The sequence below is a fragment of the Solea senegalensis genome, linkage group LG7 (assembly GCF_019176455.1).
Source record: "Solea senegalensis isolate Sse05_10M linkage group LG7, IFAPA_SoseM_1, whole genome shotgun sequence".
Lineage (NCBI taxonomy): Eukaryota > Metazoa > Chordata > Actinopteri > Pleuronectiformes > Soleidae > Solea > Solea senegalensis.
The window spans coordinates 9239504-9263043 of record NC_058027.1 but is presented as its reverse complement, the minus strand read 5'-3'; the positions used below and the strand labels follow the sequence as shown (position 1 = coordinate 9263043).

At 41.1% G+C, this 23540-nt stretch overlaps 1 protein-coding gene across 3 annotated transcripts in view; it reads left to right on the top strand.

The window, feature by feature from the left end:
• The first annotated feature begins 368 nt into the window (after nucleotides 1-368).
• lrp4 (low density lipoprotein receptor-related protein 4) overlaps nucleotides 369-23540 on the top strand; it is a 93281-nt gene continuing 70109 nt past the window's right edge. For all 3 annotated transcript variants that reach the window (XM_044030485.1, XM_044030484.1, XM_044030486.1), the window contains exon 1: nucleotides 369-659. In XM_044030485.1, the coding sequence (XP_043886420.1) occupies nucleotides 599-659 (61 nt within the window). In that variant the 5' untranslated portion in view covers nucleotides 369-598. The remainder of the gene's footprint in view (nucleotides 660-23540) is intronic.

Sequence of the window (23540 nt, the reverse complement as noted above, 5' to 3'; positions counted from 1 at the left end):
AGTTCAGAGCCTGCTTGAATTGATCCTTTGATTTACTGACCACCAGCTCCTTTTAAAAGACTGTAATTTAATAAATGACACAGCCTGAGCACAGATTTGGGACGATACCATTTTTCAGCGTTAGGGAGTTGACAGCATGTATGGTGAAATAAAACCTGTAAGAACGACAAACTTTGTCAATATAGACTTAAATCGGTATTTAGAGTCATTGAACACGATAACAATGCGATTCTTGTTGGTTATTAACGCCAGGTTTATCATGTATCCCCTGCGATAGACGTAGCTTTATCCCCGTAGCAGACGTTTGGTACAACCCACAGCCTCTTTTGGAAGCTACAGCGGCCGTGGTCAGAGCACAACATGTTGGAGACCATAGTCCAACACTTCACAACAGAGTTAACTTTCTAATCCAGTCTTTGTGGCGTTATCTCTCATAAAAGAAGGAGGTGGAGGAGGCCGGGGAGAGAAAAAGGGCCAGAGAGTCAGTCATGCTATGAGGTTAGCGTGAAAGCCGGAGCGTTGAGATTTAACTGTGAGAAGGAGAGAGTGAAGCAGGGAGAGGGAAGACCGGAGAAGCGAGAGAAAAGCGGGATACAAGATGCAGCTGGCCGCGGTGCTGTGCGGAGCCCTGACAACTTTACTGCTCAGCCAGACTTCAGGTAAGATAATCTCCGTTAAAAGTGCACCCGGAATTACACGTGACGGTGTTTTTTCGTTTCTTTTTTTGAAGGAGGTGAGCGACTTCATCTTTGCAGCGTTTTGCAATAGCATGTTTTGTTTTATAATTCAGTCCTTATCAGCTCTGTGGAGCTTTGACTCGCACATTCATACATACGAACTCAGCAGCCAAGTTTCCCCCTCATTAGAGAGCACAATTTGGTTGTTTAAAATAGAAACTCTAGTGGAAAATGTGCGTCTCCCCCCCTTTCTTTCTTTCTTTCTTTCTTTCTTTCCTTTTCTCTCTCTCTCTCTCTCTCTCTCTCTCTCTCTCTCTGAGTGTTCATTCGTTGTGCTTTAATCTTGTTTGACAACATGCTTGTGCATCTGGTAAGGACAATGGTCCCAGATCTGCAGTAGTCCATCGTATGTTTAAGATTTAACTTGTGGAGAGTTGCCTCTAATTTCACATTCACACTTGTGACACCTTTTGTAGCCTTAAGGCTTTATTTACACCGTGTTGCAGTGCATTCAATTGTGATTATTCAGGTTAGGTTGAATGTACATCTCCATTTTCTTGTCATCATCCCTGCCTGATGTGGAGACTTGAAGCGCGAATCTTACATCCATCTTACAACTGTGTTATAATATGTGTGTCAAAGCTTAAATATGATAAGGGACATTGTAACAGCACAAGATTTATAAGCTGTTTTAAAAAGTTCCGGCTATTTTCTTTTTACTTGTCTGTCGTAATGTGACGCCTTAATATCCCTGTGTGGTGACTGTTGTGATGGTGGATGCAGCCCTTATTCTCATGCTAATTTTAAAATTAGTGGAGCACTGATGTGGTCTGATTGCAGGTGAAGTGGTTTGTTTATCTATGACAACCTACATCCTGTGTTGTGTCCTCCCCCCTCCAGCACTTGCAATAGGTCTGAGTGATTTCCACCACCCCTTTCCGATGTTTTCTCTAACACCTTGTATTTACAACATGTCAGAACAGCCGCTGGAATGCAGGGACCCTACTGAAGCTATTTCCAAACACGCACACGCTCACACACACATATATGTCGCACAGTCACCCATACACGGCTTCAGCTCCTGATAAAATAATATGAAAAGATCCACCCGACAGGATAACAAAAATACATCTGTTCCAATAGGTTGGTTGGACATTGATAGGAGTTTGCTGTAATTGTCATACCTCCTAAATGTCACCAGGAGACGTCTTCAAAATGTCATACAGATAAAATCCAATATCCCAATTTAAAACAAAAGCCCCCTTCCCCAACTGACCATGGTTGATCCACATCCTATTTATAGTTAGGTCTTTCATCCTTGCAGATGCAGTTATTAACATTTTTTTATCTGGGCAGTGGGTTGTGCTCGTTTAATTATGGACATGTTCTGTCATACAGCAATTATGTCTGCCGGGTTTGTATCATGTTTTAAACACGTCATGATCTGCCACACACAAGGTGAGTGCGTGTGTTACTGTCACTCAGAACAGCATTTGCAATCTTTTAAAGTCTGATCATTTTCATGCTGAGAACAACATTCATCTTTCTCCCACAAAGTTGTACATTTTTATCATTAGTCCTCCAAAAGCCCTCTAAAATAGTCAGGGTGCTTTCATGATTTTTGTTTTTTTAGCTAGTTGCTCTCGAAGACAGGTTCTCATCCACAACTATCCAGTGGTTGGGAAATTCCAGGATACACACAAAACAACAAACACATCCCAAGCACAATTATGATGGAAATAAAATGTTTAAGTGTTTAAGAATGGAATTTTAGTTGACCACAGATATTAAGATATTATCTAACCACGGTATATATTGTGTTTTCAAAACTTAGGCATTAACGGACAGATGAATAAAGTGGTAAAGACTATCATTTCTTGGCTGCATACAATATATGGCATTGTAAAGGCCAGCCACTGCTCATAGCTGACAGTAGATGACCCAAGGCTACGATTTATTAGTCTGAGTGTGTGTCAAGAGATCGAGAGAGATCGAGATGTGAAGTCAAGATGCCTTCTCAGCTTTAGTCTAATGGCAGTGTAGTAAGGGACTGAGCTGGACTAATGGTGTGCGTTTCACAGTTTAATGATGTGCTCTGGGACATCACAGCCCCTCACCCACTCTAGCAATTTTCATCAAATTCCCCTCTTTTCCTAATCAACTATTGATTTGACATACAGGTTGACTCAGAACCTCTGGTGTTATTGCACTGAAGCCATCACTTCACATTTCTGTTTGTAATAAAGCATCACTGAAGTGGGGTTTGGCTATTTTCTCTAATTAAATAATGATCCCTTTCGTGCTGAACCAAGCTAAGACCGTTCTGTGTGTATGAATCTGACAGCTTGGCATGTATCCAAAAAAAAGAGAAGAAAATGAAATACAATGAAAAGAAGCTGTTCACTATAATTTCATATAGTTTTATACTTCTTGACACTTAATGAAAATATATTGTGTGAGTTGTGTGAAGTCTCTGCCTTGTCACCTCTGCAAAACAATGTAATTTCCATTGAAGATGATTATAAACTATTTTTACCTTTCTATTTGAGTAATCAACCAACCGTTTCCACCCTGCTGGCAATTAGGGGGAGGAGCGCAAAAGAAGCTAAATTAAGAAATATTAGAGATGTAAGACCTGCACACATTACAGGCTGAGAGAGATTGGGATGTGAGGAGAAAGTGGATTTAATGGTAAATGGGCTGTTTGGCTCAGTGGTTCAACTTGCTGCCACCTCTGTGCCCTTCCCAGCTACATGTATCCCCTTGTTGGATTGATTAGTCCCTTGACATTGCCTGGACTAACACAATCACACATGCTAGTTGCCTTTTCAGTCCACAGAGGAGGGTGAAATGTTTACAAATATTAACAAATATGAGACTGGAGCTGTTGTGTGGGTGGTGAGTGTATGTGATCAGTGTGGCCAAATAAATGTATGTGTGTGCCCCTCTGGTCTAGTTGGTTAGGCTGGTGTTGGTCAGACTTTTGCTTTTATCAGGGGAAGGCAGAGTGAGCCACCCGATACCCCCAATGGGCTTTGTGTGCCTCTGCTGAGGGGATGGAATTGCACCTCCAAGGTAGCAGTGAAGGTAACCTATGATTACCTATGATTCCTAGCTCGCCCGACATTCTCATATGGATAAATGTCAAACCTCGTACCAACTCTCCACCCCCCACACCTCTATTCATTTGTTCCACCCTTCTATAAATCACCCGACTTTCTCCCTGCGATGTGGGCCTCCCCTACAAGAGACCCCCGGGCGCTCATCTTTGGGGTAGTTTCTGATTTCAGAACATGATGCCACAGCCCCGGGGTCCTTTTCAATTATGTTTACAACAGTAATATATGTCACAGATGTCAGCTGTGAGAGCACAGGAGCAGGCAAACAAAGTCAACCTCTGGCAGTCCTAAGTGCATTAAGCAATGGACGGTGGTTTAATGATCCACTGGTAGAAAATCAGTGTTAAGTTAGATTTGATGATTGAGGGAATTTAAAGTGCTGTTTAGCTTCTTGACATTTGACCAAATTGAGGCCAAAAATAATTTGATGCTTTTTAAAATGTGGCTAAATGTAAAATATTTACTTCCTTTTTTTCCCTGATGATTATTCAGCATTCATTACGTTTGCATCTGTGGCTCAGGTTCTGGACCAGGTTGTATTTACTCAAAGGCTTGGTGGTTTGCTCCCCAACTTCTGAAGTGACCTTGAGCAATACACTAAAATCCAAATTGCTTCAAGTGCTGGAGACAATGTATTGTATAACTGCAGTCAATACTGCCAATACTCTTAGTGTGTGATGTCTTTTTAAAGTTTTATGATGTGAATTTAGGACACCTCTCCACAGTGGTGTGGAATCAAAAGGGACGTTTGTCATTTTATAGGCCATCAAGTATGAGTTTGACCCCCTCTGGGGTTGGAGATGATTGGAGACTGTAATAAACTGTGGTTTTCTGTTCCAATGGGGGTCTGCTGTATAAGACAGAGAGATAAGCAGGCCTGGAGACTCACTTTCTGAACATGACCAGGGGAGGAGGGGGCAGGGGCACAAATAGTTTTTGAAGGACACACATGTACAGATGATCCAAAGTAACTTAATTCTTCAGCGGGTGCCCTCCTGTCTTGCTGTGGTGTGGTGGGAGGCAGTTTGTTTGGACTATGAAATTCTTGCAAATTTGACCAAATACAAAAGTGTCAAATTATTGAGGCTACTGCAGTTGATTGTTGTGATAAAATGACTTTTTCCTTCCCCAAATGTGGTTTCAGCCATGCATCAAAAATAGGCCACTTATTATTGTATTGAATTGCCGCTTTGCTGCTAGTGTCTGTAAAGGTTCTGTCTTTACTGAGGGGCGAAAGGGAATTTGTTCAGCCATATTTTTAGCGTGTAAAATGTGCACAACAATTAAACTGCACAATGGCTCACACACTAACATATGGTTTGGAGATGACTTTGTCTCTGGTCAAACATCTGAGCAATGTACCAGGGGACAGTTGTCCCCTTGTCACTTTTTGGGGAGGGTTGTCCAATGAATCTTGGAAATGAATGGCCAGTTGAAAGTTTTATGGTTTAATACACTGCAATTCATCATTAATATCCCTTAACACCAACTGAACAAACTTCAATGTGGTGTTATTTCTTTCAACTTAGCAGTTTTGAGCTATGCAATGAAGAAAAAATGAATAGAATTTAAAAAAAAACTTTACAACTTATGTATGTAAATATAAACAAATGACTGTTACATTCAAACCATTGTTAAATGACTTTGCACAATGCTCCACACGTCTCTCTGTAGTTCTTATTGTCATGGCATTCAAATCCTGTGTCCCTGGCAACAAAGGAAGTTATTGATTTTACATCAAGACTGGCGAAGGCAAAAGCAACATTGCACGAATAAAGCAAGAAAATCACACAACCACAAAAATCTGTCACAAAAAGCTTCAGAAGTTAATTAACAACTCAGTCATTGTTCCCTCAGTCAGGTCTGATAGTATAGCTTTCCATAGCCTGTTTTCAGATGAAGGACTCAGAAGACAAATAATGTTACTGTTAATTTATGTTAACAAAGACCAAACAAAGGCAGAATAATTACACCAATGGCAAAAAAAATCACCAATCACCTTTAAAGATGTGTCTTATTAAAGACCAAAAAAGGACAACAAATCCTCTTAACTGTTAACTTTTCCATTTTCTTTTCATGTAGATAGATGGACAGAGAAGATATTGGGTGACAGTTTGGGGTATAAATAACTACAGAGACAGGCAGGCTTCTCTCTTAAATGAACATGGCCCCATTCACTATGCTGAGGTCATAGACTGTGTTTGTGTGTGTGTGTGTGTGTGTGTGTGTGTGTGTGTGTGTGTGTGTGTGTGTGTGTGTGTGTGTGTGTGTGTGTGCTTCCTAGTACACAATGGAAGATTAAGGACAGGCTGGAGGAAGGAGAATGATAAGATTCTTTTTTCAGTTAGTTGATTTTATTTGATTGTTTTTTCCCCACAACCCTTGTCTTCATCTCAAAAATCAGTTGACCAAAAACACTTGATGCCTCTGAACTGAAATGTTTGGAGCTTGGATCGCCCTCCGTCATTTTACATTTGTAATCGTGGAAAGAAAAAGGCATCAAAACACATGGAAATGTGTCAATCAACTTGTGCTGCATAATAAATCAAACCCTCCTCTGTTGAATCACAAGTTCCAAACTGTTCTGTGTGATGAGGATGGGGAGCATGAAGGACAAGGAGATTGTTGTTTTGGTGCTAGCAGCAAACTTTTCAGAGCTTATAAGTTGGTGAAAGAGTTATGTTGTAAAGACACATTTTCATGGCAACATGTTTTGTTTTGTTTTTTGCCTTATAACTGCCTTTTACTCCCATGTGGGATTGTTCTAGTGGGGTGTCCTGCAGATGAGGGCCTGCACCTGTCTAATAGATAGTCTCTAAAAGGTGCATGAATGGAGGCTCCTCACCTCCCTCAACAGGTCTGTGTACACAAACAGCTTGTTAGGGCATATGTTTCAGAACACATGCTTTAGAAGTTACAGGTAAGATTAGGGTGTGATATGATTTATTGTAGACCCCACCACAATTTCTTCCCAGCACACACTGATGAGTATTACAAGTTATAATAACTAATAACTATAATTATAAATTATAAACTCATCAACAAATCTCATCCTATGTCACTACATATATGGTGTATTCTTTCACAAGTCATTATTATTAGATTATAAATTATTTGATAATCACATTTTGTGGTACATTTAGCTAGTTAGTGGTGGTGTTTATATTGCAACATTGCATTACTGCCCTTTTCTTGATTCCATTTTTTTAAAAAAGTAAACCCACTTTCATCTTAGTTATATGGCAGAATAGTTTTCATGAATGGACTCGCACCCGCTTCTATAAGAGGAACTAAATAAATTGGATCCATTGTTTATGGCTGATGGTGATAAGATTTGTTTGTGTCCAGTGCTTTCAATCAGGTTTCTTCACTTACCACCTGATGTTGGTGTGCTGCTCAGCCTTGAAGAAAAACAGCTGAATGTACTTGGGTGACTTTTTGATTGAACTCCCACCGTATGAGCAAATGGTGTATTGGTGTTGCCTTTCTCTCTCATGCATCCGCAAGTCTGCAACTGCATGGAAGCACCTGCTACATATCTGATGTCCCTCTAGTTGTTGAAACCACTAGGAGGCAGCTATGGAATTTAAACTCTTTTAATGTGACACCAACCTTCAAAGAGTTTGGCTTCAGAGATTAAAGTGTATGAGAGGATAGCTCCTGAAGTTTGGTTTTGGTTTAATTTGTTGTAAAGAAATGCACTTCTGATGTTAATCCACTTATTTGTTTACCAATTTGTTTTTGCAATTAGCTCTTCATTTGGTATTAGTTGTGCTGATGTCACAAAACCCCATGTGCAATTGTATTGTTTTGCTGACATAAATACAGGCATTACCCAGTTACTCATGTACACAGAGGAGGACACAAGAGGAAAGCGTCAGAAATTACAGCGTTAGGAAGAAAGAGAAGAGACGGCATAAGGTTGACTTTCACATATGATGTTAAGGAAGACAAAACCCTTTGTAAACCATGCAGAGACATACTCGAAGGAAAAACACAACCAACCTGAAGCCGCATTTGAAGGCAAGTCATCCAGAAATGCCGAGGTTCAGTAACACTATTTTATCAGCTCAGCTGTTGTGCTGTCACTAAATTTAAAATGTAGTTCAAATGAAACAAACCACCAACGAACCACCACAATTGTAATGTCTTCAAATTGAAACAAACAAAAACAAACATTGTATTTAATTGATTTGAGACAAATACAACTTTTTCATTTCAGAACAGTTATATCTGTGTTGTAAATTCAAACCTTAACAATAACATATTAATTGATAGGATGATGAGTAACATTCAAATAATACATCTCAGATGACAAAAATTTGACTGAAACTAAATTGCCCTCAAACTTAACTCTGGTGTAGACTTACATGAGAATGGGGACATATGACACTATTGGTAAGTAATGTCGAGCTAGCACATGCACAGTGGTACATACTTTCATGCAACTTTTACTTTCACTCAATTATTCAAAATATGCACGGTCACTTCCTGGTTTTCAATTAGCCAGCCTGCCTATTTCTGATAAGCTGCCCACGACGCAGATTTCTGTTCTACAGTGGGTGACTGCAGAAGAGCTCTGCTGTTGTCTTCTCTAGACGCTAAAATTTAATTGCCTTTTTCATTTTAGACCATGATGATTTCCTCAGGGCTAACGACTAAAGCAACTATGTAAACGTTTTTGATCGCTATTGCAAGTTTTCTAATGTTCTAAAGTCCATGTTTCCCTTTAGTGACAACTGATGTCAAGGAGCTGGCTTATATTTTAGCGGAGGTTGTAAGTGATGCTCCGTGCATATTGTCAATTATCTCAAGTATAGCTCATGTACAAACTCAGTGGCAGCTGAGACTTCCTTGGGGCACATATGATCTCAGAGTTCCTTTGCCCTTCTAGAGTGACAATGCTCAGTGTTGTCCCCTTGATACTGACGCTCAGTGATGTCACCTGGAAGTGTGAGAGCTGAAATGTGACTCGCATATACAATGCTTGACCTGAGAAAGTGTGCTTACCTTACAGTTAGTCATTGATGGACTTATATGACTGTACCCATGTAATTCATATGCAATGGATTGGGAACTGTTTTTTTCTGCACATTTTTCCTCTGTGCCATATGTCTTCATGCTCATGATTGTTTTTTTTTTGTTTTTTTACACATATTTCTTTCTTCTTCACCATTTTCTTCCTTCACCATGGGCCCTTACTCTTACTAAGTCAGCCATGCCTGTGATGAGGGAATTGGAGGTTGTAGCAGTGGAGGTGGTGAGGGTCTTTTTTAAACAAACAGTGAAGGGCTTTGGAGGCCCCTTTGAGGCCTGGAGCAGGAATGGGGACGGGACTGAAAGCACTGCACTCCCTAATGAACTCGAGTGGGCCATAGAAGCTGGGCCTTTTCACAGAAGCCAAGGAGGACAAAGTGTCAAAACAAGCCCAGCCCCTCTTCGTTCTCAGGGGCTAAACGCCGCCTTTTGACTCTGCGGAGTGTGGGCATCTGAAGGGGAGGCCATGAGGAAAAGCAAGGGGAGGCAGAATGTACTTGTTAAAACAATGGGCTCTTAAATCAAGCACCCTTCCTTGCCTCTCTTCTTCTCCCCAGCACCCCCGTATCTCCTCCACTTCTAATTAGACCTACTCTTGCACAAGCAGTTGAAAGCCCCATATATTGCAGTTGCCTCAAAGGAGAGGCTTTGGAGTTGTGTCTCTGTAGCAGTGTTGCCTCTATGAAAGGTCTTAGTATTCAGAGGAGAGTACTGTTTGGGCTCCTCAAAGCACTCAATCTGCCACTGGGGACTTGTGTACCATCATGTCCTCTCTGTTCCCCAGTTCTACACTCCCTCCTTCTCTCTTTCTAAGGCACTCCACCCCCTCCACTACTTGTCTCTCCTTCTCCCACCCTCAGCCAAAACACTTTTTTTCTGTTTGAGACCCCCTCTGTTGCTCCTCCATGCTTGGCTGCTTGTGGGACTGAGGCAGGAGCTGTGCGATTCAGGGACCCGAGGCACTCACTGCCTTCCTCCCCTAAGTTGTTTAGCTATGGATGAAAAGCAGAGACAAATATGTCTGTGGTTCAAAGTCCATCCCAGCAATTACAGTGGCTGATTAAAGAGTTGGCCTACACGGGCAGCTATGTATAATACTACAACTCCCACTCTGTGTTTCATAACACTACCTTCATATTAGAACTGAGCTCAGCAGTGCTCGATAAGGTCCCATAGCTGACTGAGTCCCCTATTTACTACAGTATGTAGTGATTGAGAGTTGGTGCCAAAAAGGGCTCACAATCAACAATTTCTTATGTCCATACTTTAATATAAGCAGAGGTGAACAATGTTGTTTGTTGTTTGTGTATTAAATTGACAAACACTGTAGGGAACAAAAGCTGTGAAGGTTCACAGGAGTTGTAGAATCAAAAATGCTGCAGCATTCAACCACTGCGCTTTTTTACAGAAAACAGAATTTAAGTGTTATGTTTTCTTTACCATTGACAAAGTAAGCAGCTATATATAAACAGCTATAAACTATAAACAAATGAATAAAAAAAAGTCATAGTTCTAGACTGAGCAGCGTTTTTCACCATCAATGTCTCCATGCTTGTGTTAACTGCCCTAATAAGTGTTGATGGAGCCTGTTCAAAAAGGGATTGTCCCTTTGTTGTTGTGAAAGTGTTATGAAAAGTCCAACAGTTAAATAACAACATATACAACGGCAACATAAACCACAAGTAAGAGGAGTTTTTTAAGTGGCTTTAAATGTTCAAAAAGTGTTGGATTTGCTGAAATAAAAAAAAGGGAAAGCAAAGGAGTTTTGCACTGATACACATTTATAGTGATTTTGCCTAAGGATTGTAGCCACTCCCATGGGCCAGATTTATTATTTATACCTGGAGGCAAACCTAGAGAAAGACTCTCTACCAGACTCAAGGGAACAATTTGCTGAAGTAGGACACAACAATAATCTGCATTAATAAGGTCAGCATGAAGTTTCACTTTTGTGAGGTGGTTGACCTATGGGGGTTCTATTCTGAGATGTGCCAATTAAGTTATTGTATTGGCCATCAAGAGACAAATCCAACTATGCTAGGCTAAGTCTGCTGTCGAACATCGCCCTCATTTTTATTTGGCCCATATTTATTTTAGATGACTTGTTCTAAATCACACTAATGTCCTTAAATTAACTCTCAAAGGGCTTTTTCTTTTTAGGATTGATTATATGAGAGAAGCCATTGTTAAGTAGTTAAGGTTTGACTTGGAACAGAAATTAAAGACATGTGGGACATGTCAAACACTTCACTTTGAAAATGTTTTTTCCCCAAGACAAAGATGCAGAGCACCAGACAACAAAGTGCTCTCACCTTGGTGGAAGATGCTGAGCAGGATCATCACTCCGAAATGATGAAGTAACTGGCATTAAAGCAGGCAGAGATGTTTTTGGTCCAGACCAGGAAGACTGTTCTTGCTCACATATCCTCTCCAGGTGTTGGTCTTGGAGAGAAAGGGAATCTAGGGCAAAGTTAAATCAAAGCCAGGCCTGGACACAGCTCTGTAGGCTGGAGAAGCATGCTATGGTTGGAGTTCTGAAAAACTCTGGTCGGTGTCCAGATTGATCAGCGCATTGTTGGTCTTGAACTGTCCTTTTAGTTAGATGGCACAAGTTCTATATTCATGACACAAGAACCAAGTTGTTGTTATTAGCATGTAGAAATGAACACAGTAAAGTTGCAGAATGAGTGTGTTTTAAAAATGTAGGTAACATCATATAATCCAAATGTTTAACTTTTGTATTTGACAACAAAGATATTGTCAGGTATGAAGAAGGTGTGCAGATTGATTTATATAACCAACCTCCTGTGTGCACAGCACATTGACCAATGTTTAAAGCATCCTAACAAATACCTCCTGACAATGTCTGTCCTATAGGCTACTTCAGGTGTTCAAATCATCACTGAAGCCTTGGCAGAAAGCAGGGAGGAGCACTTTAAAGCACTTTAAAGCAGCATTCATAAAACACAGTCACTTCTGAAATAGCTCATTTGATAGGGATGATGTGTGGCCTCCTGCTCACTTAAGAGAGTGATGCATGAGGCTCTTAAAGCAAGGCTTTTCTGCTCCTCCTCCGAGAGCCATTCATGCATATTGGGAAGCCTTTAGCTTCATGGCCAGACTAATCAGACTGGTGCTTGTGACCCCGACAATCTGTTGATCAGATTTTTGTTTGTCTTTAGAATACTGGAATGTGTTGGAATGCTACAATACTTCTGTTTCTCTATCTCTATATTTTTCTCCACAGTTATCTGGTGACCCCCCTATTTGAATTGTAACGGTACTGTTCTCAGTCGAAACGTAAGCCCGATCGAGGACTTTCCTGTACCAAACTGAACTGTACCATGGTGGAAATGCAGCGTTGGTGTGGTTTCTGGTCAGGTTTGTTAGAATCGAAAGATGAGGTTTTTAAAGCAGGGAAGGCAAGAATCACATGTGGTCACAGAATGTGAGAGCTGTCTCCCTCCAACACTTTCACGCAGACATTCATGTTATCTGTGACAGGTGCCACAGCTTAAATGTGAGTCTCTACCATGCTGCATTTATTCGCCTCTGATGTGTGTGTTTTTATGTTGAGGGTGTGTGTATGTTTGTGAGACAGGTGCCAGGGTGCAGTCAAGTTGCCGGGCAGTTGCAGCAACAGGCTGAAATAAAAAGGTTCAGCTGGCGCCTGGCGCCCATAGTACTCTGCTCAGATATGTGCCTTTGGCAGTGTGCCATGTCACACACAACACACACACACACACACACACACACACACACCAACCAGAAGCAAGTCAACCTAACCCTGAAAGTTGTGACCAATGCTCAAATGCACTCCATAACAATCAGACACACATTCTTAGGCTGATATTTTCACCCTTTAGTGCCACAGCTGAAACTGGTGTCTCCGTGGGTTCAGGTAGACACTATCGTCTGGGTGAAATGTGCCAACCAGCTTAATAATAACTTTTAGTTTAGTTTTGACACTCTTCACTGTTCCCCCTCATGTGGACAGCCCTGACTTCTGAGGAAGGCCAGGGAGACCATGCCCAACAATAATTGTCCCAGAAGCCTTTGTTCCTACTCTTAGTTTCTCCTTTGTCACCAAGTTGAGTGGTGCTGGGAATACCTGTACACTTAGTAATTGACTCTTGTGTGCATGATGTAATTTCAATAACTAACTTAGCTAGATTGCTACCTGAATTCTGTGTACATTACTCTTTTGAATTAACATGAGGGATCTTAAATTGGTGATAAAACAACAGTTAGACTTTAAGCTCAACAATTCCAGGTATTCTTGGAAGCAAAATGAACCCAGCTATCAAACCCAAAACATCTTCACCATTCCACTGTCTAGTTGTAGAATGGAGGCTTTCTTGCACTTCAGTTACTGTAGGACCCCCCACACATTACAGTCAGGCTTTCTCAAGCTAAAATGTCTATGCCCTGCCTTTTTCTGCCTGCCTGGCTATTTTAAGCAGCAGTGTGTGCTTGTTCAGTTCTGTCCATAGTCCCCCCACCCCAACGATAACCCTTTCACGACATCAGATGACCTGTTGCCCTCCAGAGGATGACAAGGGGATCGTGTGCCTTCAGGACTAACAGACTTACTGTCTGACCACTTAAGGAACATAGAAGCAGCCTTGGAATGTAGACAGACTTTCCCATTACCCTTGAACTGCCTTTGACCGCAGTTTATGTTCAGGAAAATGGGTGGATACTATACCTGTCATCCACCTTCTGGGGTAGTTTCTCTGTAGAGAAGCAGGATTATGTTGAATGTACTTCATTCTTTCCAGTGCGGACTGCACTTCATTTTTCATCATCACATTGTCTTCCACATACATTTGTGGTATAGTCAGAATAGACTAATCTCAAATCACAGAAGATGCATGAAAAGACATGAATTTCATGTACTTACTTAATTAAATTACAAATGCATAACCTAGAGAGAAGCAGGTCACATGACATCATCTAAGTAACTGGTAGCTTTCCTGTATGTAATTTGTTCATACATAGGAAACCCCTTTTGAGATGTTAGCCCTAAAAAGAAAGGTGGGAGGCTGTCAGTGGTAAGTAGCATGATGGGAGCTTTAAGATAAAACGAAGACAATGTCCAGGGAATGTCAAGTGCTGACCTCGTGTTCCTGATAAGTCAGACAGCTCAGAGCTCACTGTTTTCCAACAGAGCCACCATTCACTGCAGCGACAAACTGTCTAACTTGGTCACTCCCAGACACAACTGCTGATACAGCTCTAAGACAAACACATGATTTAATACAGAATGATTCAAATTCATTCAGATTCACTTAAAAATGTACTATCACATAAAGTTGGTTATTTCAAAAGGTACTCAAAATGTAATAATAAGTATGCATTTACTCTGACTAATAATTTTTAAGTCTCTGCAAAGTATTTTTTTATATGCAGATTAGTCGCATAAACTGCAGCACCCTAGAAAAAAAAGTGTTACAGAAGGCATTATTTATTGTAAATGGGTAAAACGTTAAATAACTGATACATCTCTGCAAGGTTCTGTGTCTCATTTGTTCTTGGAAAGGGGAAGGTTTTTTTTTTAATTCCATCCTCTGATACACCACTTCAATTTAAGAGATTGTTATATAGTTAACTGTTTATTCTTTGTCAAATTGTGGTACTTTATAGCTTTCCTTGTCCCCATTTGCCCTTAATCTGCTTCATCTACCGCTTAAGTTTATGGTTTTCTCAATTTCCCCCAAAGCACTTTCCGAAAATCCCCGGGAAGGGCCTGAACATGTTGCATTCAGCTCTACTTGTTATGTCTCCTCAAAGAGAACAATACTAGTAGTGGTTGTGATGTTAAAAAAATCCTCATGACTGGATAAAAAAAAACATGATTCAATCTCTTGTTCAAAATGTAACATGTCTAGTTGGTGTGTTTTTGCAATAAGCCTCAGAAATACAGTACTTCACTGGCTTTTCACCTAAAAGCTAAGCATAAAAATGAATGAAAAAATGTTGTTACTGTACAGAAACTTATCTCACCTTTAAACTCTTTTTACTTGCCTTAATCCTCTAGTATTTTGGGGGACTTTGACTTATTATTGTCATAGTGATGGGCTGAAAACCAATGCTTGTGCTACCATGGAGGGGAATAAGAAAATAGCCATAAATATTACCTGTAGCAAAGGTAGAATGTTTGTTTTCAGACAAGTGTATCGCTCCTTTTCAATGCAGTGATCTTAAATGTGAATGCCAGGGCTGTGTCATGTATGACTTGGCACTTTTTTTGACTACGTGGTCCTGGCTTGCCTCGCCTCGCCTTGCCTCGCCACGACACCTTTATTTTGCTTTTCCATTAGCGATAGCACCTGGTACCTGGTACTTTTTTTATCACCTGCTCTGGCGAGGGTGCAAGTGTGCTGAGCCGATACTACGCGTGATGTAGTCTGACGATTGGTATAAGGTATGAGATGTGACACATGTGACACAAAAATCCAACCGGATAATGCTGAACTGTGTATCAATTAAATAGACTTAAAAATCATGAAAACTTGCGTTTGTCTCCAACATTAGCAAGTAAATGTCGAAAATTTTAATATTCACAACCCGCTGTATTTCAGTTCAGTGACCGTGTCAGACGGAGTCTGTGTTCCAGTCATGCAGGAAGCACTGAAAAAATATTTTTAATGAACTGATTCTAATGACGCACTGAAAACAACTGCAAATCACTTGTCACTAGATTGTGTGTGTTGCATGTAGGTACGATTTTGAATAAATATATAATTGCGATTATTTTGACAGGAATTATTATCATTATTCTCATTTACATATTCAAAAGGAAGTTGTGTAATAATAATTCATCTAAAATTATATTTTGAAACACATGTACTTGAACAAATATTGCTTTTCCTGCGATTTGAAAATTGCAGTAAGCTGTATGGTAATTTCGATAAAATTTCGATTAATTGTTCAGCCCTAGTCGCATGTAAAACAAAGTCACAGCAGTTTCATTCAGTCGTTCTGTGATGATCCCGCCCACATTGATGAGGTACTATAATAATGGAAAACTAACCAAACCGTCTAGAGTCGAGCTTTACGGTGGCGAGGCGAAGCGAGCTGGGACCATGTAGTGGAAAAGCAGCATGAGTGGTGTTGTGCCCGGTTTACTGTGTTTACAATATCTTTGCAGATATTTTCATTCCTTTGGGAAGCACTTCATATCTGCAAACCCGTGGCACTAGTAAGTAGAGTGAGATGCAGGCTGCTGAAGTAGAGGGGGACGACATCAAAAGCAAGAGATGCTAAATATACTCGTACCATTTTTGGCTCTACATGTGCATAGATATCGTACTGTGTGGGCTTCACACAGTTCTGCTGAATGGTTCTCAATATAGAGACACCCCCATGATAAGATGCATAGTCATAGCAATTTCTTTATATTTCAGTGTCAGATTTTATACAGTAGTGATACTAGATTTCCAGGCAACACTGTATTTTCTTGTGAACTTGCAAACGTGTTTACCGTCTTTCATTCACATTGAAATATACAGCGTTACAGGGCATGCCATTGCATCTTTTTGTATCACTTGAAATGTGTGTCATGAATAAAAGACAAAATGGATTTGGGATTTTAGACATTTTCTTTTATTATTTATTTATTTATTTTATTTTTAAATAAAGGGTTTCGTAGAAACACGTGTTCACATTCCTTTAAGTCAGGTATAAAAATGTAGTCGTTTTAAGTAACACCCAGCCCTAAGCAAACATCTTGTTATTGATAGGCCTTCAACACTCCGTGCTGTCAACACTACTACAACTGTAGAAACAGAAATATGAGACAAAGTGAATCTATGTCTGCATTTGCTGTTATCTTGCATTAGAGTTTGTAGCTTGAAAGGTACCTGCACATCATTGCTACACCACCATGCCTATACTTAAAAGGTCTAAATCTAAATCTTTCTTTGTCCTGTTACCCTTCCATCCACTTCATTAGTTCCTTATTTATCTTGTTGCACTGTTGTCTATAGTTTATCTGAACAACCATTCTGGGATATTGCCATTGATGGCGTTATGTGAATGTTATCTGTCATGCTGGACTTTGGATCAGTTGTTATTCAGATTTTGGACGAGGTTGGTACTACGACAGAAGAAGACGAGAGGTTTTCCCAGACATTATTACTGACTTGAGTCTGACCGTCTAGTCCTTGATGTAACCTTGAGTGTACACTGAAATACACCAAATTCTTGATCTGTTCCAAGCCAGAAGCAGCAAGCCAGAATGTCGTGCCCAGACAAGAGCCCCTGTCTCCAGTCTGGCCGTGCCTCTCGACTCCTGAGGCTGGATGTTTAGCCACAGAGCTATGAAGAGTGATAGCTAAGGTGCAGTGAGTGGAGGGCAGGGGCCAGGGAAACATTATGCTAATGATAGGCCTGATATACATCCAACATTTTTTAATGTTTGTTAAGATTTGGACATCTGATACACCAGAATTATTGTCCACACTCAGAGTAGTGTCTCAACTAATTTGGCACACTTTTTCTTTTTTTTTGTGAGTACAGCCAGCTGTTAAGAGACTTTCTTTGCCTGTAGTCCTGTCAGAGGCCTGCTTTCCCCTCAGTTGTGAAAGCTCTGCTGAATGTTAGGGTCTCAGATCTTTAGGAATTGACCTCTTCAAAACACTGGGCTGGACTCGGACACAGTTGTGGTTATTGTTCTTGTAGTTAATGATTCTGCTCCTCCATTTTAACCCTCTGTCTGCCTCCTTTTATAGAGTCAGGAAATGGCTGCCCCAAATGGATGTAACTTCCAGGTCACTGGGCGTGGGGTGAGGGGTCATAGTGGGGTTGAGGCAATCATAAATTGGACGACTGGATAATGATGAATCTGGAAACATTTCATGGTCAGTTTACACAAAAAACAATAGCACAGATGTACATGGCACGTACATACGAGTTTAACAAACATATAAGACAAAAATTTAGAATGGGATAATTCAGTTGGATTAGTACCTCTGTTATTTGGTGATCTCTTCGTTGATCAACTCTCCTTTGCTTTCGTCATACTGTTGTAGATGTTCTATTACTCACTTCTTTCTTCACTCTCTCTCCCTCTGTTCACCACATTGCTAAGCAACAATGACAGCCGTGACAGATCTGCACTTTGGCTCACAGTGTCACATCTGACTTTAGCCAACCCCCTTGCACATAAACACACATACACACAAGTGTGCTATACAACTAAGTACCCTGATGGTTTGAGGTTTATGATACTGACCCCCCAATCCAACCCTCCCACCCCCACCCCAAAAACTGCTCTAGGTCTGCACCCCCAACACTGAGGTGACAGAAGGGAAGCATCCAGCTGGAGGGTACTCTTGTGCTCCTCTCCTGAGGGCTTTGATCCTTTGCCCTTCATCCCCCAAAACAGCGCCTGCACTGCCAGCCGGGAGAAGTGGGTTGGACCACTTCTTGATTTAGCACAGTTTCCCCCTGCCCATGGGGATGAAGGCGTGTGTGTTGGAGAGGTTCGATATATACTTGTGGGGAGCTGTGTGACAGTTGGGATGGGGGGGGACCTTTTCTTCAGATCAGCTGCCCCCATTGCCACACCTGCCAGCTTCCCTGCCATAACTTCCCCCTAGTCAGTGCTCACTCTGTGCTTTCCTTAGTTCCAATACGCAGACTTATTGTCTCAAAGCTCCTGCTCGTCTCTGGGGAGAAGAGGGAGAAGGTTGAGGCTCCCTAAGTCTCCCCTCCCTTGGTACACCCTGATCCTGGCCCCATTTTTTTAAGGCTTAAAACTGACCTGTCAGCCACTCTCTCTTCCCCAGAGTCAATGTGGCCCGGCCCCCTCAAAGACCCATCCACATCAGCCTTCTGTTTGAACAGGCTCCACCAAAAGACCCCTTGTGCTGCCTTTTGTGTGCTCATAAATAAGATCAGAGTTAAAGTCCCTGTGCTCTTGTGTCCAGAGACGGGGCCTGTGGGCCTGAAGGACTAATGCTGCTTGGCAGGCCTATCGATCACAAAGATCTTCCTAGAATGCTGACCAGTTTTGCAAATGCCCTGATGCTTGAACTGCTTCACAGACTTTATACTGTATATGCACACAGTTGGGGCAGTTTGCTAACAAATAATCATTAATTTAAAATGATATGATATAAAGCATACTGCATTTCTACCAACTGAGCTCTTCATAAGGGATCTGTGGTAATGATGTATTTGTGCCATATGGGAATGACATATAGAACCTTGTATGTTTATTTTCCTGGTAATTCACAGAATGATATACCAGATTGGGTATTTCCATCTGAACAGAGTATTCATAAGGTTGTTTTTAAAAAAAAAAGAAGTACTACATATTACCAAATGTTACTCCCAGCCCCCTTTTTCCTACACATTTTACCTTGCATCAAGAACCCAACTGAAATCAGCAACCCGGTAATTTTTTCTTTTCTTATAAGAGACCACTTTCAGTAAGATCATCAGGTCAATCAAATCTCATTGAATCCCTGCAGCCTCAGCCCTGTCCAGGAAGCTGTCTCTGTGGTCTAAATCAGCCAAGATTTATAGCAAGTCTTGGCTGAAGCAGAGCTCTGCTTAAACAATTCTCTGTCTTGTAACTTAAGAGGCAAATAAAAAGTGATAGTCTCCAATCCCAGTGCCTGGCTGAGATGTCCCAGACCTGGAGGCCACCACATGCCTGATGAGGAGAAACATGGGGTAGACGCAATAAGTCAGCTTGTTTAGGGAAAGAGGAACTTGAAGACTAAAGAGAAGAATAAATAGACTCAGGTTAAAGGTCCAAATTTGTAGAGAGGAGGCAGAGGCAGGACAAGCCAAACAAACTGGTGTCAAGACCAAGACCAAAGAGAGGACGGAAACGGGTCATCAAGGCAAGCTATTATGGGTGGATTAGGCTGAGCTTTAGCAGCAAACCAGATTACACAATATCACTGGCAGTTCAGTTAAGTGTGTTTATCGAGAGAGAGAGGCTTATAGTAACTACTTAATATGAGCTAGGCAGAAGATGAATCGCTGGAAATATATCTCTGAAGCTGAATATTTGTTTATAAGATGCATTGTGATGGGACATTGAAAATTCTGCATCAATTCATTGCTTTTTCATTTCCCAGTTGCTAGAACCCTTAGCTAGACTGCAGACATATCATTTTTGGATGGGACATTTTAATTTAATTTGTAAAGAAGTGCTTACATTTTAATTAAGTTCACATTTTTATGACTGCTTATATTGACTGATGAAAACATATTGAGCATGCAATATATTGTGATACATCATGGAATCTAATCAATTAAATTGTTGACAAGACAATCATAATTGAATTGAGTCTAATGAAGAAGCAATATGCAAGAAGAAGCAATGAAATATGCAACATATGCATATGGTCTTTAATATGATATGTTGCAGCACTCTTTTCAACCCATTTTTCACATCCTCCTCAGCTCTGGATCAGAACTTCCCAGAAATATATCTATTCTCTTTTGGAGTTTCTGTTGGAGTCAAACCTTCAATAAGTTAAACACATTGTCTGTTGCTGCTGTTAGGGCTAAAAAGTAGCCAGGTTAAAAATTGTCTTTAGGTCAGCAGTGCATGATCACATGCAGAAAACTAGCCATTGATGTACATGCAGGTTTTACATGCTGAGGCGTAATTGTGCATGATGTCAGGCAATATCATATTTCCTAGGCTGAGAGGCTGTTGGCTTTGGGTTTAAAGCCCCCTGTCATGATGATTTCATGGATGCCCATACGTCTGGAGCCACTGGTCCACCTGTTCTCATTCCTTCAACATCAGAAACAGACAGCGAGCCTGGTTTAGAGTAAATGGGAACAAGAGGTCACTATTGTTTTTAAGATTTACAGACTTGCAGCCATATGAATTAACACAGTAGTTTATTTGAGATTAAGCCATAGGCCATAGATTCTTTCACCCAGTCTGTCTTTAAGACCAGAGGAGTCGGTGTGTGTGACCGGTGGAAAGTGGTCTCTAATAATTTCTAGGTGCAGCTGTGTTTCATGTGAGACTCTACCAATTTTTCCTCTCTGCCTCCAATCAATCACTGGTCCCCTCTTCCTCTCTGACCTCATTGTTTCTCTTCCTTTTCTCTGTTTTTCAGAATAGGAGTCTCTCTTTGCCTCTCTGTTTCTCTTATGGAGTGAGAGGAGGTGGGTGGTAGCGATTGGAGGGTCAGTGAAAGAAAGAAAGAAAGAAAGAAAGAGGGAAAATGAATGAAATAAAGAAATGAGTGCATAGACTGCACAGAGAAAAAAAAGAGAATTCCCCCATTGTTTCTTTAACATGTAAAACTGTGGTCCAGGCTGCCCAGGGGATTTTATTTTGGACCCAAGGAGTCCTGCCGGGCACTGTGGAAGCAGCTCAGAACCACAGGGGATTGTGGGAAAAGCCATGGAACCAGTTACAGGGATCAACAAATGGAAGTGCAGATGTAACTGAGCTCCATTACCACCCTCATCGTCTTCCAATGTTCCTTTACTGAGAAAACCTTCGGCTTTGTCTAAACACTAAAAATTTTAATCTCTATCACTATTAACCAGTGACAGCTGATGTATCAAGTTGATGGTCGGGGTGAGGGGGCGCTTGCAACTGCGACTTTTTGGACAGCTGGGGGTGGGACACAATAGTAATACAGCAATACATTGTCGTCCGAGTTGAGATTAGTTATCTCTACACTGGTGCCAAATTTGAATATTTGGCACCTCAGTAACCAATGGATTAATAGTGGAAATAATGAACAGATTGTTAGTTGCAGATTGTTAGTTTTTCTGTGTATGAGACATGATCCACTTCATAATAATGTAGGGGTGCCATAAAATAAGAGAAGCTAAATGTTTATACAGTACGTTTTTATAGTGGTGTATTTCTCATCGAGCAGGTGTGAACGCAGGTGATGTTATGATTCAGATGGAGTGAAAAAAAGGATGTTGTTGATTCAGTCTCAGTTCACTGCTCCACGTTGGCCTTGAAGCTAGAATGCCTCGACGTTAGACATTGTTTTGGGGGATGGGAGTTTTTGTTAGTGATCTCTTTCTTCCTTCCTTTCTGTCTATATCTCACACATCACATGTGCACACATACACAGCATGAGCACACACACTGCAGGGCCATGTGTTTAACTCTAGCTCAAGTTCATTGTGACTAAGTTCCGGGAGGCGGTGGTGTTGGAGGGTGTTGGTTGGGTGAGGAGGAGCAGTAATTAAAGAGCTTTGAGAGAGGGGACCCTGCTCTCTGTTAGATGCATTTCCCCATAATCCCCACAGGAATAAACAAATTGGGCTTTTGAGCCTGCAGGCTGGCCTTGGGGATCCTGTAATGGGATAGATGTGAGGTGTGTGTGTGTGTGTGTGTGAGAGGAGAACATCTTTTCTTGATGTGTTTGTGTGTGTGTGTGTGTGTGTGTGTGTGCGTGTACGTGTGTATCCTACCACAAGTGCAATAAGTGGCTAATTGCTCCCAGTCTAGTGGGGGAAGTGTGCAGATGGACAAAAAGACTTTGGCTTCATTTACTTAATCCATGGGGTTGGTATCCAAGATAGATTACACTGTGATCTCTCTTAAACACCTGGGCACACATGCGGGTGTGTGGCAAGTGTAATGCTGAATTATTACATTTTTTTTTTTCCTTTTGTCCAACTGAAATATGTGCATATATACCGCTGAAATCATTGGCTAGATTTGTGTCACAGATTTTGTGGGTACTTTAGACCACTCGTTTAACTGGACACCCTCTGGCTTTTTTGTGATATAAGTCACTAATTCCCTTCCTTGTAACTATTTATTTTTTTACTTGCGCCCTGTTGTGTATTCCTCAATAAGAATCCTCAGCTGTTACGAATCCGAAACTCAGTGTGAGGTCACTGCGCATCTCCAAGCATCCTAATCAGATCAAAAGAGTTGGAGAATAATGTTAGGCAAGCAAATAAAAGGAAGGACGGAGTTGTTTCTCAACTTGCACTTTTTTCTATCAGGTCGTAGAGCGCCACAGCTGATCACTTCTGGTATGCATGCGAGTTTGGAAGAGAGGGGGAGGTTAAATGAATTCAGCCCCACTCCTCTAAATGAGTCTCAAGCACATCTAATTTCACTGGCTGTTGAACTTAAAAAGAAAAATAGCCTTTCCCCTCTTCAGTTACTCCACCTCCACTTCCAGTCTTTCAGGCGACATCAGAGGGTTCTGCTATGCAAAGCAGCCAATGATTTACTAAATGGTCCTTTAATCATTACAGGTTTTATTCCCCCAGCCTGTCTGGAGGTCAGTAATTGTCTCTTTCTTACACAAAGGAAGCTCTGTTTGTTGTCAGGTTGTTGACAGCAGAGAAAAGATGAGAGTTGAGAAGTTTCAGCGTGTCTGCCCGCAGGTCTACCGAGGATCAGACAGTTATTCATTAAGCATTACTCCAAATCTCAGGCTACAATTTTTCCAACAGAATGTTGAAATGCAGCTGTTTTTCTGTGCCTGAGATGCCAAAAAGGAACTGTCACCAAAAACAGTGTTGAAGCTGGCATCCTGCTGATGCCCATCTCTCCCTGCGTCAAAGCTTTCTCGCCTAAAATATCTCTGAAAACCTTGTCAGAGAGGAAATGGCATCAGATTTGAAGGAAAAAAGCAAGTTTGTTTATGTCCTTGTCTCAAGCCTTTCATCATCACCATCCTTGTCTTCTGTTCAGCTTCCCCAGATGCTACAGTGAATGCACGGTGCCAGA